At 41.0% G+C, this 16,796-nt stretch overlaps 1 protein-coding gene across 12 annotated transcripts in view; it reads right to left on the bottom strand.

Moving 5' to 3' along the window:
• LRCH3 (leucine rich repeats and calponin homology domain containing 3) overlaps positions 1–13,987 on the bottom strand; it is a 123,539-nt gene extending 109,552 nt beyond the window's left edge. For all 12 annotated transcript variants that reach the window (XR_013372625.1, XM_077884633.1, XM_077884626.1 and 9 more), the window contains exon 1: positions 13,699–13,987. Coding sequence is in view for 11 of the 12 variants with exons in the window: in XM_077884633.1 (XP_077740759.1) it covers positions 13,699–13,954 (256 nt within the window). In the remaining variant the exon portion in view is untranslated. The remainder of the gene's footprint in view (positions 1–13,698) is intronic.
• Positions 13,988–16,796: the final 2,809 nt, after the last annotated feature.

Genomic DNA, 16,796 nt, shown 5'->3' with positions numbered 1-16,796 from the left:
TTCTGCCACTGATTATATTTTGAAGGACTTTTATTTTCTTAAAGATGTATTCATTTATTTGAGAGAGAGCGAGCGAGCATGTGGGTGGGGGGCAGAGGGAGAGAGGAGAGAGAATCCTCAGACTCCCTGCTGAGCACATAGCCCAACAGGGGGCTCAATCCCAGAACCCTAAGGTCATGACATGAGTTGAAATCCAGTTGGATGCTTAACTGAGTCATCCAGACGCCCCAAGCACATGTAACATCATCTCTCTTATCCTCTATGACCCAAATAAAGTCTGAATACTTGACTTTTGATATCAAAGGAAAGTATATTCACTGGTATTACCCATGAGAATTTTTTTTTAAAGATTTTATTTATTTATTCACAAGAGACACAGAGAGGCAGAGACCATAGGCAGAGGGAGAAGCAGGCTCCATGCAGGGAGCCCGACATGGGACTTGATCCCAGAACCCCGGGACCACGACCTGAGCAAAAGGCAGATACTCAACCACTGAGCCGCCCAGGTGCCCCAGCCCTTGAGAATGTTTTGATTGAATTCTACTTTACCTCTAAAGTCCCAAGGGTGTCCATTAAACCTAATCACACAGAAGTCAGTTGTCATTTTCAAAGCTAAGAAAGTGAACAGACAATCGTTCCTGTTTTACTTTCTCACTCATCCATTAATCCATCCATCCATCCATCCTTCTATCCATCCACTCAAATAAATTCTCAAAGGGCATTTGGCATTGTACTAGGTGTTGTACAATAAAAAGAGAGAAAGACGGAACTCTCTATGGTAGGCAGAATCCTAAAACGGTGTCCCAAGATTTCCCACCTGAATAGCTGGGACTACAAATATAAAATATACTGATTATGTTCCATATGTGGCAGAAGGAATTTTGCAGATATAAACAAAGTTACTAATCAACTGACTTTGAATTAAACTAAAAAGAGATAATCTGGCTATACCAGTCTCATCACATGACCCCTACGGCTGCTAGCAGATGTCAATGATTCTAAGCATGAGAATTTGACACAACATTGCTGGCTTGAAGGTGGAGAGGGCCACTATAAGGAACGCAGCCTCCAAGATGCCAGAGTGACCTGAAGCCAACAACCAGCAAGAAAATGGAGACCTCAATTTTGTGACTGTGAGGAACTGAATTGTACCAAACCCTGAATGATCCTGGAAGCAAACACCTTCCCCAAACCCCCAGATTGACATTGATTTTAGCCTTGTGAGACCCTGAGTAGGTAACTCAGCTGAGTTCAGTCTTCTGACCTATAAAACTGTAAAATATTAAGTCAGTGTTGTTTTATTTTTTTAAAAGATTTTATTTATTCATGAGAGAGAGAGAAGCAGGCTCCATGCAGGGAGTCCGATGTGGAACTCGATCCCGGGTCACCAGGATCACACCCAGGGCTGAAGAGGGCGCTAAACCTCTGGGCTACCGGGGCTGCTCGTCAGCGTTGTTTTAACCTAATACATTCTGCTATACACACACACAAGTTTCTTTGGGGTATACATCTCAGAGTCTGGAATTTCTGGGTCATAGAGTATGTGTATTTTCAATTTTGCTAAGTTGTTAAGTATTTTTCAAAGTCAGTGCATCAATTAACATTCCCATTAGCATTGTATTCCCAATGCTTTACCTTTTTCCAGTACTTGGTATTGTCAGTGTTTTGAGTAGTACCTCAGTTTGGTCTTATTTTCCATTCCTTTGATTACAAATAAGGTTGAGCACTTTTTCACATATTTATCAGTCTTCTGGAATTCCTCTTTAGTAAAGTACCAGTTTAAGTATTTCCTCAGTTTTCTACTGGGTTGTCTTCTTGTTTGTAGAAATTCTATGCAAATTCTAGATATCATTTGTTTGATGTGTTTATTGGAAATCTTTTTCTTACTCTGTGATCTGTCTTTTCACTATGATACACAGATCATTTTTAAAAACCTGTTTTTAATGAAAAACATCTATTACCTAGTTTTTGCAAGAAATAAGTTTAATAAACCAGTTAAAATCCTTAGTTTAAGACTTTCTTCAGGGAACTGGGTGGCTAGGTCAGTTTAAGTGTCTGACTCCTGATTTTGGCTCAGGTCTTGATTTCAAGATCATGAGTTCAAGCCCCATGCTAGGCTCTATGCTGGGTGGAGCCTACTTAAAAGAAAAAAAAGAAAGAAAAAAATAAGACTTTCTTCAAATAATAACTCTAGAAATTTAAAAGAGCAAGGAAAAAAGCTAAAAGTGAAAAAGGAAATACCTTAAATTTTTAGAGCTAGTTATGATTCTAAAATTAGTTGCATTGCACTGGATATTGCTGGCTACTTCAGGAATTCAAAATAATGTTCCTTGGTATGAATTACCATATTTATCATATTTTTTCTAAGCTTGAATGGAATAACTGTTTCATAAGTAAATTGAAAAAAATAACGAACATGTATAATACCACTCAAAAGTCGTATTTCATATTACAGCATTTGATCAATATTAACCATCCAGCCAACAAATACAACCACAGTAAAAAGAAACAGACTCTAAGAAATCCTTGGCCCCAGCGCTGCTGCCATTCCTCTAGTTTCAACATTGATTTTGTGGTAATCCAAGACATATCTTCCAAACCCATCTGAAGGTGCCATCCTACAATTTACTCTTCCTACTTAAATAAAAATGCCAGTAGAGTTGAGTCCAGATTTCCCCCTTGAAACAAACTTCAGTCTTATTTCAGATGCTTTTATACCCAATAGCCATGATCCCCCCCTTGGTCTCTGCCTAACTATATAAAGTACACACGCCTGTGTGCATATGTTAATAAATAACAGAAGTCTTTTTACCTCAGTCTTCCCTGTTGTTTTTTTTTTTCTAAAGACTTTATTAGAAAGAGACTGTGCATATGTGAGCAGGGGTTGGGGTAGAGGGAAGGGAAAGGGAGAGAATCTCAAGCAGACTCAGTGCTGAGGACAGAGCTCCATGCAGGGCTCAATTTCGTGACCCTGAGATCATGCCCTGAGCAGAAACCAAGAATCCTGGACCCCTGGGTGGCTCAGTAGTTGAGCGTCTGCCTTCAGCTCAGGCGTGATCCTGGAGTCCCAGGATCGAGTCTCACATTGGGCTCCTTGCATGGAGCCTGCTTCTCCCTCTGCCTATGTCTCTGCCTCTCTGTCTCTCATGAATAAATAAATAAATAAAATCTTAAAAAGAAAAAAAAGAAACCAAGAATCCAACGAGTAAACCAACAGCCATCCAGGAGCCCCCTCAGTCTTCTCTACTGTGTTGGTATGATATAAGATTTATGCTACTTGTTAGGCAGAAAAGAAAGGAAGAAGCATGTGGATGAGAATATGTAAAAGCTATAAAATTTCTCATTTCAAATGGAGGTAAAGTTATAAGAGGGATATGAATGTTATTTCCTGACAAGTGTTCTCAGTATTCCACATTCCAATTCAATATACAGATTTTCAAAGAAACTTTGTTACAAAAGCCAGTAGTATATATAATATTATATCCATACTTCTGAAACTGGGATATACATTGGTGGGGGGGGGGGTGTTAACAGAAAAACAATAGAATAAATGTTATAGAAACTTATTTGGTTTGGTTTTTCCTAATGGCTGGTAATTTGAAGCCATAGATTTGTTATTAAAGCAAGCATGAACAGGGGTGCCTGGGTGGTTCAGTGGGTTAAACATTGGCCATTTAAAAGTGGAATTCTTTTATTCATTTATTCGTTCGTTCGTTCATTCATTCATTCATTCATTCATTCATGAGAGACACAGAAAGAAAGAGAGGCAGAGACACAAGCAGAGGGAAAAGAAGGCTCCATGCAGGGAGCCCGATGTGGGACTCGATCTCAGGACTCCAGGATCACGCCTTGGGCTGAAGGCAGGCTCTAAACCACTGAGGCACCCAGGGATCCCCTAAGTGGAATTCTTAATAAAATTCTAAGACTTAAAATTTCAAGTTCCCCAATGAGGCAATTTCAAGCTCTCCACCCCAAATCTTCTCTGAAGTTAGAGGTACTCCAATCTTTGTATATGGAGAGATATGTGGGAGACCATAGATGTTAAGTATAAACAGGTTTGAGGGAAGTCTGACTGGCTCAGTGGTTGTCTGCCTTTGACTCAGGGCGTGATCCTGGGGTCCTGGGATTGATCTTGCAGGAGGTTCCCTGCAGGGAACCTGCCTCTCCCTCTGCCTGTGTCTCTGCCTCTCTCTCTCTCTCATGAATAAATAGTCTCTAAAAAACAAACAAGTTTGAAAGGCGAGTTAAGCCAACTTCCATGTTTTGGAAAAAAATCTAGGTTTTTGTGTGTGGCCTATAAACTTAGCCAGGCTACATACAATATATAACATTATTTCTAAGAGGAACTGGTTTTGAAATTTTGTTTGTAAACTAAGTTTTTAAAATTGCATATAATTTGTTAAAACAATACCACTTCTAGGAATTAGCCCAAAGGAAATAATAAGAGATGTAGGCAAAGAATTATATTTTAAAATGTTCATAGTGTTATTCATAATAATATTCATAATGAAAAATTTGAAATAGCCTAAATGTTCAACAAAAGGGACCTAAGTACAAAGATTTAATTACATACTCTGAAGCTATTACTTTTATAAGTACTTTTATAAGAAAATGATAACAGACATGACATGGTATTTCTAATATGCTGTAAGATGGAAAAAAGTAAAATACAAAAAGCTGATACCATGTTTTTCAATATATATATACATGCATTAAAAAAAAAAAAACTGGGATCCCTGGGTGGCTCAGCGGTTTGGCGCCTGCCTTTGGCCCAGGGCGTGATCCTGGAGTCCCGGGATCGAGTCCCACATCGGGCTCCTGGCATGGAGCCTGCTTCTCCCTCCTCCTGTGTCTCTGCGCCTCTCTGTCTCTCTATGTCTATCATAAATAAATAAATAAATCTTAAAAAAAAAAAAAAAAACTAGAAGAAAAAAACAAACAAAAGCCTGGAAGAATATGTCAAAATGTTCACAGTGGTTTTATGTACGGTAATACCAGGCCTTTTTGCCCCCTTTCCTTCCCTTGTGTATTGTTTTATCAGATCTTTTACAGTAAACATATATTACGCTTACAAATATAAATGAATTCAAATTAAATATGTAGGATTATATATAAGCATGAAGAGCTCCCAACTGTTTGTTACCAACTGGTTCTATGACACAAGGAAAAATAGAAAAAGTAAGTCTTTTCTCTCTGAATTAAAATACTTTTTCTCCTTGTACAAAAAAATTCAGATGCACCAAAACAGATTGAGATATCCTCTCTCACCTATCAGAATGACACAGATCAAAATGAATGAGAAAATCAGCAGGTGCACAGTAACGACAACTCCATCACTGCTGATACAAATCTAAGCTGAACAATCCTTCTAGAAGGACAATTTTACAGTGTGTACATAAAAAAGCCCTAAACTATGCATACCTTTTAGCCAACCAATTATATTTCTAAGAATTTATCCTGAGGAAATAACTGGACAAGTTTGCAAATATATACATACTCGACTATTCTCAGGAATACCATATGTAACAGTGAAAGTTGAAAACAATCACAATGTACGTTAAGAGGGCAAATTAAATGACAGTGTATATACAGTATACTACCATTAAAAATTATGCTACTGGGGGTACCTGGGTGGCTCAGCTGGTGAAGAGAAGGACTCTTGGTTTCGGCTCTGGTCATGGTCTTAGGAATGACAAGATCCAATGCCACCAACTCCATACTCAGGGAACTCAGGGTGAAATCTGCTAAGTCTCTCTCTCTCCCTTTGCTCCTCCCCCTGCTCGTGTGTGGGTGCACATGCTCACTCTCTCTCAAATAAATAAATAAAATCTTAAAAATTATGAGGGCACCGACGTAACTCAGTATGCCTTTGACTCAAGGTCACGGTCCCAGGGTGCTGAGATTGAACCTGTCCGACTCCCCACTCAGCAGGGAGTCTGCTTCTCTCTCTCTCTCCCCCCCTTCTGCCCCTCCCCGTGTTCTCTCCCTCTCTCTCTCAGATAAATAAAATATTTAAAAATTTAAAAAATTCTAAAAAATTAGCTACTTATCTCTATTTTCTGACATTGTATCTCATATAATGAAAAAAATTAGGTGAGAAAACAGCCTTTTGTGATCCCATTTTTATATTTTAAAAAGAATGTATATATACATATTTTTTAAGATTTTATTTATTCATTCTAGAGAGAGAGAGAAAGAGGGTGAGCACAAGCCGGGGGAAGGGCAGAGGGGGAGAAAGAGGGACAAGCTGACCTACTCCCAACCCCACTGAGTGCAGAGTCCTACGTGAGACTTGATCCTGGAGATCACGACCTGAAAACAAGAGTCTGACGATCAAACTATCAAGCCACCTAGGAGACCCAAGAATGTGTACATTTATGAAGAAAATGTTTGGAAGAGTTCCAACCGGTGTTCACCACTAAATTCATCTCTGCTAAGTGGAATTATGATCTTTAATGCCCTTTTTAAAACTTTTCATACCACAATGAATATGTAAAACTGTTAATATCAGAAGAAATTATTTTTATTTATTTTTTTAAAAGATTTTATTTATTTATTCATGAGAGAGAACAGAGAGAGAGAGAGAAGCAGAGACACAGGCAGAGGGAGAAGCAGGCTCCATGCAGGGAGCCCGATGTGGGACTCAATCCCAGGACTCCAGGATCACGCCCTGGGCCGAAGGTACCGCTAAACCACTGAGCCACCTGAGCTGCCCAGAAATGATTTTTAAGTCTACTAAACTGAACTAGTCTCATTAATCAAATAAAATTAGTTTTACTGTTTTCTACTTTTTCCTCATTTCTGAGGCTCTTAAGACTATTCTTCCTGTTTTGAACACCTAACACTCAGTGGATGGCAAATGTGTCAAATATATATTAATGCCTCTATTAACAAAGATGGCATACTTAAAAATGGCAGGCTGTGTGAACAAGATTTTATTTCTAAAAGAAAAAATTACATATCCCCCCAACTCTGAGATGCTCCCAAGGATCATACAATTATGATTGGACCCCATTTACTGACACGTCCTCCCTTTGCCTCTGCCTTCTGACCGTTATTGCAGCGTTTTCAGCTCTAGACACCATGGGCTTACTGTCTTCATCAATCAGGAAAAACCTTGCTAAAAGAAATATGATGCAGAAAATAAATAATATAGAAAACAAATTTCTAGTCAAAAGTATATGCTCCAACATTACTGTCCAATATAACTTTCTATGATGATGGAAAGGTTCTACTGTCCGTGCTGTCCAATATGACAGGAAGTGGATCTATCTAATGTGCTGTGTCCAATATGACACACTTGGCTACTGAGCACTTGAAATGTGGCTAGTGTGACTGAAGAACCAAATTTTTAAATTTTAACCTTATTTTAATAACCACCTATGGCTAGGAGCTACCATACTGGACAGCACTACTCTAGAAAAATTCACAGTACATACACTGTGGTTGATTTAAACTGTACGTAAGAATCCAAGAACAATATGATTTCCACTTAAGACCTGGCACTCCAGTGCATATTTCAAAAACAAACAAAATTATAATATTAACAGATTGTTATCTTGAAAAATTACAGACTGTCTCCATGAAAAATTAAATGGCCTTTCAGCAATCCTCAGTCTTTACCTAAAAAATAAGCATCTGTTTCTTGAACGTCTCAATTCCTGTGGTTTTAGTAACACTGCATTATCTTGGCTCACCCACTACATCTCAAATTTGTTTTCTTTTTTGGTATAATCTTAGTCTCTCTCTCCTGCCTTTACTATACATTTTCCCCAAAGCCGAGTCCTTAATTTCTTTTCTGTCTTCTACTCAGAAACTTCTCACAGCTTCAACTCTAACCCTTATGCCTTCAGCAAAACAGCACCATCTCACTATATAACCTTAAAAACATCATTTAACCTCTGAGACTGCTTCTCGTTTGTAAAATAATTTAATGGCTATCATGGTTCCTTTGGCTTTAAGAGTCTCTGAATTCTAGTAAAGGCCTAGTTATGGAACTTTGTTCTCAGGCTGATTTGACTTCTTGCCTTTTGTTAAAATTATAATTATTATTTATTTATTTATTCATGAGAGACACACAGAGAGGCAGAGACATGGGCAGAGGGAGATGTAGTCTCCCTGCGAGGAACCGGATGTGGGACTTGATCCCAGGACCCCGGGATCACGCCCCGAGCCAAAGGGCAGAAGCTCAACTGCTGAGCCACCCAGTTGCCCCTATTTCTTGCCTTTTTAAATGCTGGTTATCCCACGGCTACGAGTGACAAACTTTTTCACTCTCCACACTTTCTCTGAGCAGCTCATAAATTCTTCATTATGACTCTCTCAAACATATGGGGTAACCCGGACTTCACTCTTAAAACTCTAGATTTAGGGACACCTGGCTGGCTTAGTCGATAGAGCATGAGACTTTTTTCAGGTTATGAGTTCAAGCCCCACTTTGGGCAGAGTTTACTTAAAGATTTTTTTTAAAAAAAAAAGCTCCAGATCTACATTTCTATTCATTGAACAAGATTAACTAAATGTGCTAACAACTCCTTTAAAAGTATCAAGAAGGGAAGCCTGGGTGGCTCAGCGGTTAAGCATCTGCCTCCGGCTCAGGTCGTGATTCTAGAGACCCGGGATCGAGTCCCACATTGGGCTCCCAGTATGGATGGAGCCTGCTTCTCCCTCTGCCTGTGTCTCTGCTTTTCTCTCTCTGTGTCTTTCATGAATAAATAAATAAAATTTATAAAAAAAATAAAATAAAAGCATCAAGCAAGCCAAAGAAACTACATGTAGCAAACTTCTTCGTCAGTGGCTTAGCGATCAAAAACACAAGTTTTAGGATTAGATGTATCTGAATTTGTCACTTAGTAGCTGTGTGACCTTGATCAAATTAATGTCAAGTCTCCATTTCTTCTTATGTAAAATGAGGTTTATTTTTTTTTAAAGATTTTATTTATTTATGCATGAGAGACATAGAGAGAGGCAGGGACACAGGCAGAGGGAGAAGCAGGCTCCATGCAGGGAGCCTGACGTGGGACTCGATCCCGGGTCTCCAGGGTCAGGCCCTGGGCTGAAGGCAACGCTAAACTGCTGAGCCACCTGGGCTGCCCTAAAATGAGGTTTAAAATAGTGTTTATAGCTCATATCATTGTTGTATGCACATATGTTTATATATAGAGCTTGAAACAACACCTAAAACATGCTAACAGCTCAATAAATGTTAGCTATTATTATCAAAAGCATCACCATCTTAGTCCTCCAGATTTAACAGTTCAGTCATTTTCACTGCATTCTGTCCTTTAAAAAATAAATTCAACCAGCATTTGTACATTTTCATTTTCCAATATGATCTCTAATTTTCATTCCCTTAGTGATTTAGATTATTGCAGCCATCCAATCAGATTACTAGGTTTCTTAATTCTGATAGGTTAAAACTTCATTTATTTTTTCCTTTATATTGGCTAGTATAACGCCTTATACGTAAAATTTTGCTATTAGTAGACAAGTCAAATGATCTTTACATTTACTTATTTATTCCTCCATTAGATCCCTTGAGTTTTTTGAGGGCAGCAGGTGTTGGTCCTCTCTGTATATCTTCACCTATCAAATTCCTTAGCAAATGTTTGTTCAACAAATGAATGTTGATTAGTCCTCCTTATCTCAATCCCAATAAACCTATCCTCAGTCTAGTTTCCACATATGCAAAAGGCAGCTCATATATTTTCTAATTCAGTCATTTATTCTGACGAAACTGGCCTGACCACAACATTATAAAGAGCAGTCTCACGGTATTAGAACTCTTGATTTTGGAACAAAAAATTCTGCTCAAATTAAGCAGAAAGGGGAATTTATTAGCTTGTATACTTTGAAATTTCAAGGACAGCACAAACTTAAAGCCTGGCTATTGGCTTTAAAGGTTCAAACACTATCATCAGAACTTGGCTACACTCTTTCCATCTTTTGGCTCTGCCTTCCATTTATTGGTAAGTTCCAGGCTCACACTGTATTATCTCAGCAACCCCAGTATCCAAAGCATGCCTCTCTCTCAACAGCTCCAATAAAAAAATTCAGAATTAACAGTCATGTGTGCTGACTGGAAATGTGCCCATTTTTGAACAATCACTGTAGCCAGAAGGATGGACTACATTGATTGGTGAGACCTGCCTTACTCATGTGCACACCCTTGTGTTGGGATGGGATATCCATGAAATTGAAGGGGATGATTTAATAGGAAAACTGGAGTATGAAAGAAAGAGGGATGCATAATGGACTGGCAAAATTAACTGATGTGCCACATACTCTAGGATTTTTTGCATGTTGTCCACTAATGCCTGCAATGGCTTTCCTTCTTATATCTGCCTACTCAAATCCAAGCTACATCCTTTCTACCCCAAAGTCTTCTGTGATTTCCTTCTAAGATTTTCCTTGTCCACTGGACCAGGTTACCTATTCCCAAATAAATATTTCCCTTTTCCTAAAGATCTACCTTTTTAAACAAACAAGAGTGAAAAACCTCAAGAAAACATTCCTGATAAATTCTAATCACGTCAAATTATAAACAGTATGGGTAATATATGCTGTTTCTTAGAATAAATATTATAAAATCTATCGATATTATACATATAGGTATATATAATACTCAATTTTCCTGGCTTTAAATTTTAAGTAGTCTAAACAAAACATTTTAACTAACATAAGTCGTGTCTGAATTCATCAAAGTACTTGATATAACAGGTACACTATGGTTTTGGAGTTACCTCAAACTAAGCTCAAATCCTGGCTAATACTGCCTTTCCTGGCCTTTAGCTACAGATCTTCAAACAAATTATCTAATATCTCCAAACCTTAATTTCACTATCTGTAAAAACAGTAATAGTAATACCTATCTGTACATATGGAGGCTATGTTGTATAGCAGAGAAAAAAAGAGTCAGATGGACCTGGGCTGAAATTCTCCTAATACTAGTTATGTGACCTTCTCCGAGTGATTCCTCATCTGTAAACTCTGAGTGCCTCCTCATATGTAAAGGGGAAATAATAATGCTTAGTCCACTGGTTGTTTTGAGCATTTAACAAGGCAGTGTGTTTTAAAACATCTAGCACAATGAATAGCAAACAGTGTATACTCAATAAATGATGATATCCACACTAAATTATCTGTTTAAAATAATTCCAAGGGGCACCTGGCTGGCTCAGTCAGAAGAACATGTGACTCAATCTCAAAGTTGCAAGTTTGAGGCCACAGTGGATGTAGAGATTATTTAAAAATAAAATACTTTAGGACTCTTGGGTGGCTCAGTGGTTGAGGGCCTGCCTTCAGCCTGGGGTGTGATCCCGGAGTCCCAGGATCCAGTCCCGCATCCGACTCCCTGCATGGAGCCTGCTTCTCCCTCCCTGTGTCTCTGCCTCTCTCTCTCTGTGTGTCTCTCATGAATAAATAAAATCTTAAAAAATAAATAAATAAAATATTTAAGGGGTGCCTGGGTGGCTTGGTTAAACAACTAACTCTTGATTTTGGCTCAGGTCATGATCTCAGGGTTGTGAGATCTAGCCCCACCACAGCTCCACGCTGGTCGTGGACCCTGCCTAAGTTCTCTCCCTTTCCTCCCTTCCCTGTCCGAAAATAAAAAAATTTAAGAATCTAAAAATTTAAAAATAATTCAGAGCACAGAAAGGGAAAAATTCACTGGGATTAGTTATTTTTCTTCACACATAGCTTTAAGTTTTCTTTGTTAATAAAAAATTTCTTAAATGCAAAACATGTTGGTCTTAGAACTATTTAAAAGCAGGTAAGAGAATGACCAGATACACCCCTGTAATCAACTTGTTCTTTAGCTGCAGGCTTAATGCAGTAGTCCTGAAATGACTCACACCAATATAAAATCACGGCATTACCCATCTCCTGACCATCCTAGGCCATACAGCCATCTCCTGAAAAGAATCAGGAAATCAGGGGTGTGACTGACAATTTTAGATGCTGTCTATCAGAACACATACAAAAGGCAAGTGGGGGGCAGCCCAAGTGGCTCAGCAGTTTAACATCTGCCTTTGGCCCAGGGCGTAATCCTGGGGACCTGGAATCGAGTCCCACATTGGGCTCCCTGCATAGAGACTGCTTCTCCCTCTGCCTGCGTCTCTGCCTCTCTTTCTCTCCGTGTCTCCCATGAATAAATAAATTAACTCTTAAAAAAAAAGGAAAAAAAGAAGGCAAGTGGTTGTTCATGCTTATCTCAGCAATAACGTTTAATTTTAAGAACATTCACTAAAAAAATACAAATGATCTTCAGTACAACTGTTTCCAAAAAAGAGATTAAATAATTAGACATTGACTTTCTTCCGTTTTACAGGAAGAATGAAAGTTTTTCTGGAAAGAGGTTTCTTGGAGTGGTTTAACAGTTAACGTTCGTTTTTCTAGCGAGCGAATCGTACGTAATACTCCCCAATCTTTAATGAGCGCGCAGAGACTTAATCAGAGAATTTAAAATAAAATGGAGTGACTATAAGACGCAAAGTACTACTCATTCTTTCGTCTCCACAAAGAAAAAAAAAAAAAAGAAAAGAAAAAACACCACGGTATATCAAAATAAAAAACTACATCATACTATACAAACTTGTGTAAGGGATTTTTTTTCCCCTCCTTTGTGTAAAACATGAATAGGCTCGGTTTTTAACCTACTCCCTGAGGAAGCTGTATTTCAAACACAAGAGAAACATATTATGTCGAACGCCTCAGTCACCAGACATTGTTCTCCACAACTAAAAAAATAAAATAATTAATAATAATAATACCCCATTCCTTATTACCTTTCCTGTGTTCAAATTTATGTATAAAACAAAGCTTTTGGGATGCCTGGGTGGCTCTTTGGCTCAGGGCGTGATCCTGGAGTCCCTGGATCGAGTCCCACGTCAGGCTCCCTGCATGGAGCCTGCTTCTCCCTCTGCCTGTGTCTCTGCTTCTTTCTCTCTGTGTCTCTCATGAATAAATAAATTAAAAACCTTAAAAAAAAAAAAAAAACACAAAGACTTTTTTTTTTTTTTTTTTTAAAGCATTAACTCCAGCGGCGGCAGGCAATGCATGGGTCCGCTCTCGTCCCCACGTTCCAGGGAGCGCAGGAGGAAAGAGAAAAGTGACAGGAGCCTGGAGGCTGGCTCGCTCGTTGTACAAGTAACTTGCGTGTAAGTCAACTAGATAAAAGGAGAGGGGAAAGTCACAGCCTAGGGGTCCCATTTTTTTAAAAAATTTTATTTCGTTATTCATGAGAGACCCAGAGAGGGCGGGGCAGGGGCACAGGCCGAGGGAGCAACAGGCTCCCCTCAGGCAGCCCGACGCGGGCCTCGACCCCGCGCCCCCGGGGTCACGGCCCGGCCCGAGGCGGCGCCCCACCCCGAACCCCCCGGGCGCCCCCGAGCCCCCCGCAGGAAGCGCCCGCAGGAGCGTCAGCGCTCGGGGGCCCCATCCCCGCGCCGTCCGCCCGGCACCCGAGTCGAGGGGCGCCCGCAGGCCCCGGCGGCTGACGAGTTAGTCCCTCAGGGAGCGCGGCCCCCGCGCCCGGGGCTCTTCCTCAGGGATGCCGCCGTCCGCCGCCTCGCCCCGGGCTCCACCGCGGGGGGGGCGGCTGGGCCCCGTCCCGCGGCCCCGTCCGGCGCGGCTCCGTGACGCCCCCGCCGCGCCCCAGGCCCCGCCGCCAGCACGGCCGCCCCCGGCCCCGCTCACCCGCCCGGGTGGTGTCCGTCAGGTCGTGGTTGGCCGCTCCCCGGGGGAACTCCCTCAGCTTCCGGCCGCTCAGGCTCAGCACCCCGGTCACGGCCGCCTCCTCCAGCGCCCGGTCGAGGGAGCGGCTCCACGGACCCGGGCCCGGGCCCGTCCCCGCGCTGGGGCCGCAGCTAACGCCGGAGAGACCACCTCCCGAGGCGACCGGGCCGCAGCACTCCGCAGCGGTGGCCACAGCAACCAGACCCGCGGCCGCCATTTCCCAGCCGCCAGCTCTCCGGCCGCGGCTCGGCGCATGCGCAGCCAGCGCCGCCGGGGGGCGGGGGCGGGGGCGGGGCGGCCGGTGCCCCGGGGGAGGGCTGCGGGGCGGCTCCGCCCACGCCGCGGGCTTCGGCGAGGCCGAGGCGGAGCTCACGCGTCTGGGGCGGCCGCCCCCTCCAGGCGTGCAGGAGCATTTTTATTTATTTCTTAATTTTTTTTTTTTTTTTCCAGTAGCATTTTTAAAATGCCTCAGATGCCCAGGGCGTGATCCTGGAGACCCGGGATCGAATCCCACGTCGGGCTCCCTGCATGGAGCCTGCTTCTCCCTCTGCCTGTGTCTCTGCCTCTCTCTCTCTCTGTGATTGTCATAAATAAAAAAAAATCAAAAACAAATAAAAAATAAAAAATAAAATGCCTCAGACAACGCTCCCCGCAGGAACTTCTCTGCCTCCCTCCCTCCATCTGGAGGAGAAACGTGAAGGTTCGCCACACGGCTGCGGCCAGAAACGCAGGCAGGGAGAGCGGGGCGCCCTGGGGCGCGCCCTACGGAACGTCTCCTCCCCGCGCCTGCCGTTCCATACACCCAGCGATCTAAACGGAGACGTGGATTCGGGCTCCCGAACTCCATCCTTATTTGACCAGGATTACGTGAACGTGTGTGTTGGGTCCTCCTTCCCTTTTTATAAATTAGCTCTTAACAAAAATAAAGCAAACACTTTAAATAGCATTTTGTCCTTTAGTCAAGATTTTTATTGAACAAATCAGGATTGAATGGCATTAAAGTCTTTAAAGTTTTTGTCTGGAACCAAAATTGGGGGGGGGGGGGGGAAATGACCGGACCATACTCTAAATGTGGGAATTAGAAATAGAATGGAAGAAAATGATAAAAATCACTTAGGGACGCCCGGGGGGCCCAGTGGTTGAGCGTCTGCCTTTGACCCAGGGCCTGATCCTGGAGACCCTAGGATCCAGTCCCACATCGGGCTCCCTGCAGGGAGCCTGTGTCTCTGCCTCTGTGTCTCTCATGAGCAAATAAAAACTTAAAAACAAACAAACAAACAAAAAAAAACCACACACACACACTTACTGAAAACCTGGAAAATACTTCATTTTAAACCAGTTAGGCTTTCTTTACATTGCCACCAGACTGCAGCATATTCTTTTACACATTTAAGCCGTTCCTGCTACAAGATGTAAAATTCCCTACAACCAATTGACTAGTATTTCTGGGAAACAGAAAAAGCTGCCAGTGCTTTTTTCCTATATTAGAATCTAATAATCCAAATATATAGAAGTTTGATTTTTAGTATGTTGTATTTTGATATACGACAAAACTTTTAGTATGTTGTATTTTGATATACAACAAAAAAGGGCTGAATAGGGGTAGTGGGGTTAATCTATCAGAATTTAGAGAAAAGGAACCTGTATCATGGATGGTTTTAAATCAAATCTGACTAAAACCATAATCATATATTCCATGTTAATGCTACAATGCTACAGGTTACATCTTTATAAAACGCACCATTATATCATCTGAATTTGATTACCTATTACCTTCCATATCTACACTAAATTTTTCTAACAAGTTCTCCAGAATATGGCCTCATTCTTCCCACCTACCTACACATTTATCTCATTAGAATTGCAACATACCACGCTAATCTTGGCCTCTGAACTTCTGACCAAGTTTATAGATTGACATTACTTTGTCAACTAGATTTTAAGGTCATTAATATGTTAAACTCTGTAATTATCTTCCATACCCCAGAGTTGAGTATTTTAGTTGGAGCTAAGTAAGAATGAATGGAAGCAGACACAGAAGATGTGTTGTGCACTAACACTGCAGATGTTATCTACTACTAGGAGAAAAAGAAGTTTGGGAGGAAAGAAAAAATTTTTAGAACAGGGTAGATAAATCTGTAAGTACTTAAAATCCAAAAGAAAAGCTTATGGATTGGAGAAATGAAGATTCTGTATATACCACAAGAGCAAGACCTAGGTAAAGAGAGGCTGGAAGAAAAGATAACTCAGAGTTAATTTTAAGACTTTTAAAGATTTGAGGTCTCATCTACAAAGGTAGAAGTCTCCTCCTACTCCCTCAATCTTCCCCATAAAACAAGAGTATCATCCTGTGAGAGATTAGGAAATGGAATCACTGTGAGGATTTCACTAATGTCCAATGATGAATAAAACGTGTTGAGAAACGGTTGCAAAAAGGCTATGAGCAAAGGAGCTACAGGGGCCTGTTACTTATTCTACAACTGTCTGTGGCCCGGAAATAGCTGAAAAAACTAGGCAGTGAGGGTTATTGAATGTTAGGAATTGATAGAGGACTTCCCTGCTACTTCCTGTTTATTTTATGGCTAAAGTAACTCATTGAATATCAGGGGCAATAGTTTCACTCAAATCTCAAGAGTTTTCCAGCTCTGTTATCTCCCTACACCATGCAGAAATAAAAAGCTTTCCTCTTTCTACTCACTAAGAACATGTGGTCACTCCTTTAAGACTCCATTTTTATAAACTCAGAGCAATGGGATTAAAATCTTCATCAATCTTATGCTCTTCAAATGGAAAGCACAGAAACTGGTTTGGTGAAGACATTCAATAAATGTTCGGTTCTTCCCTTTCTGACTCCTTTAATAAGACGCACTAATAACTTTTTTAAACTTTATACAAGAAAAATTAGTATGATTTTTTTCTCATTAAAGGAAAGTGGAAATAGAAGTAGAAATCAGACACATACACACTATGGAAATAGTTTCCTATTCATCTTTAAACATCAGTAAACCTCATGTAAAATACATTTCAGAACAAGGAATTTCAGCTCCAGCATTGTACTA

Source organism: Canis aureus, chromosome 35, assembly GCF_053574225.1.
Source record: "Canis aureus isolate CA01 chromosome 35, VMU_Caureus_v.1.0, whole genome shotgun sequence".
Classification (NCBI taxonomy): domain Eukaryota; kingdom Metazoa; phylum Chordata; class Mammalia; order Carnivora; family Canidae; genus Canis; species Canis aureus.
The sequence above is the reverse complement of the archived record's forward strand: the minus strand, read 5'-3'. Positions and strand labels throughout refer to the sequence as shown.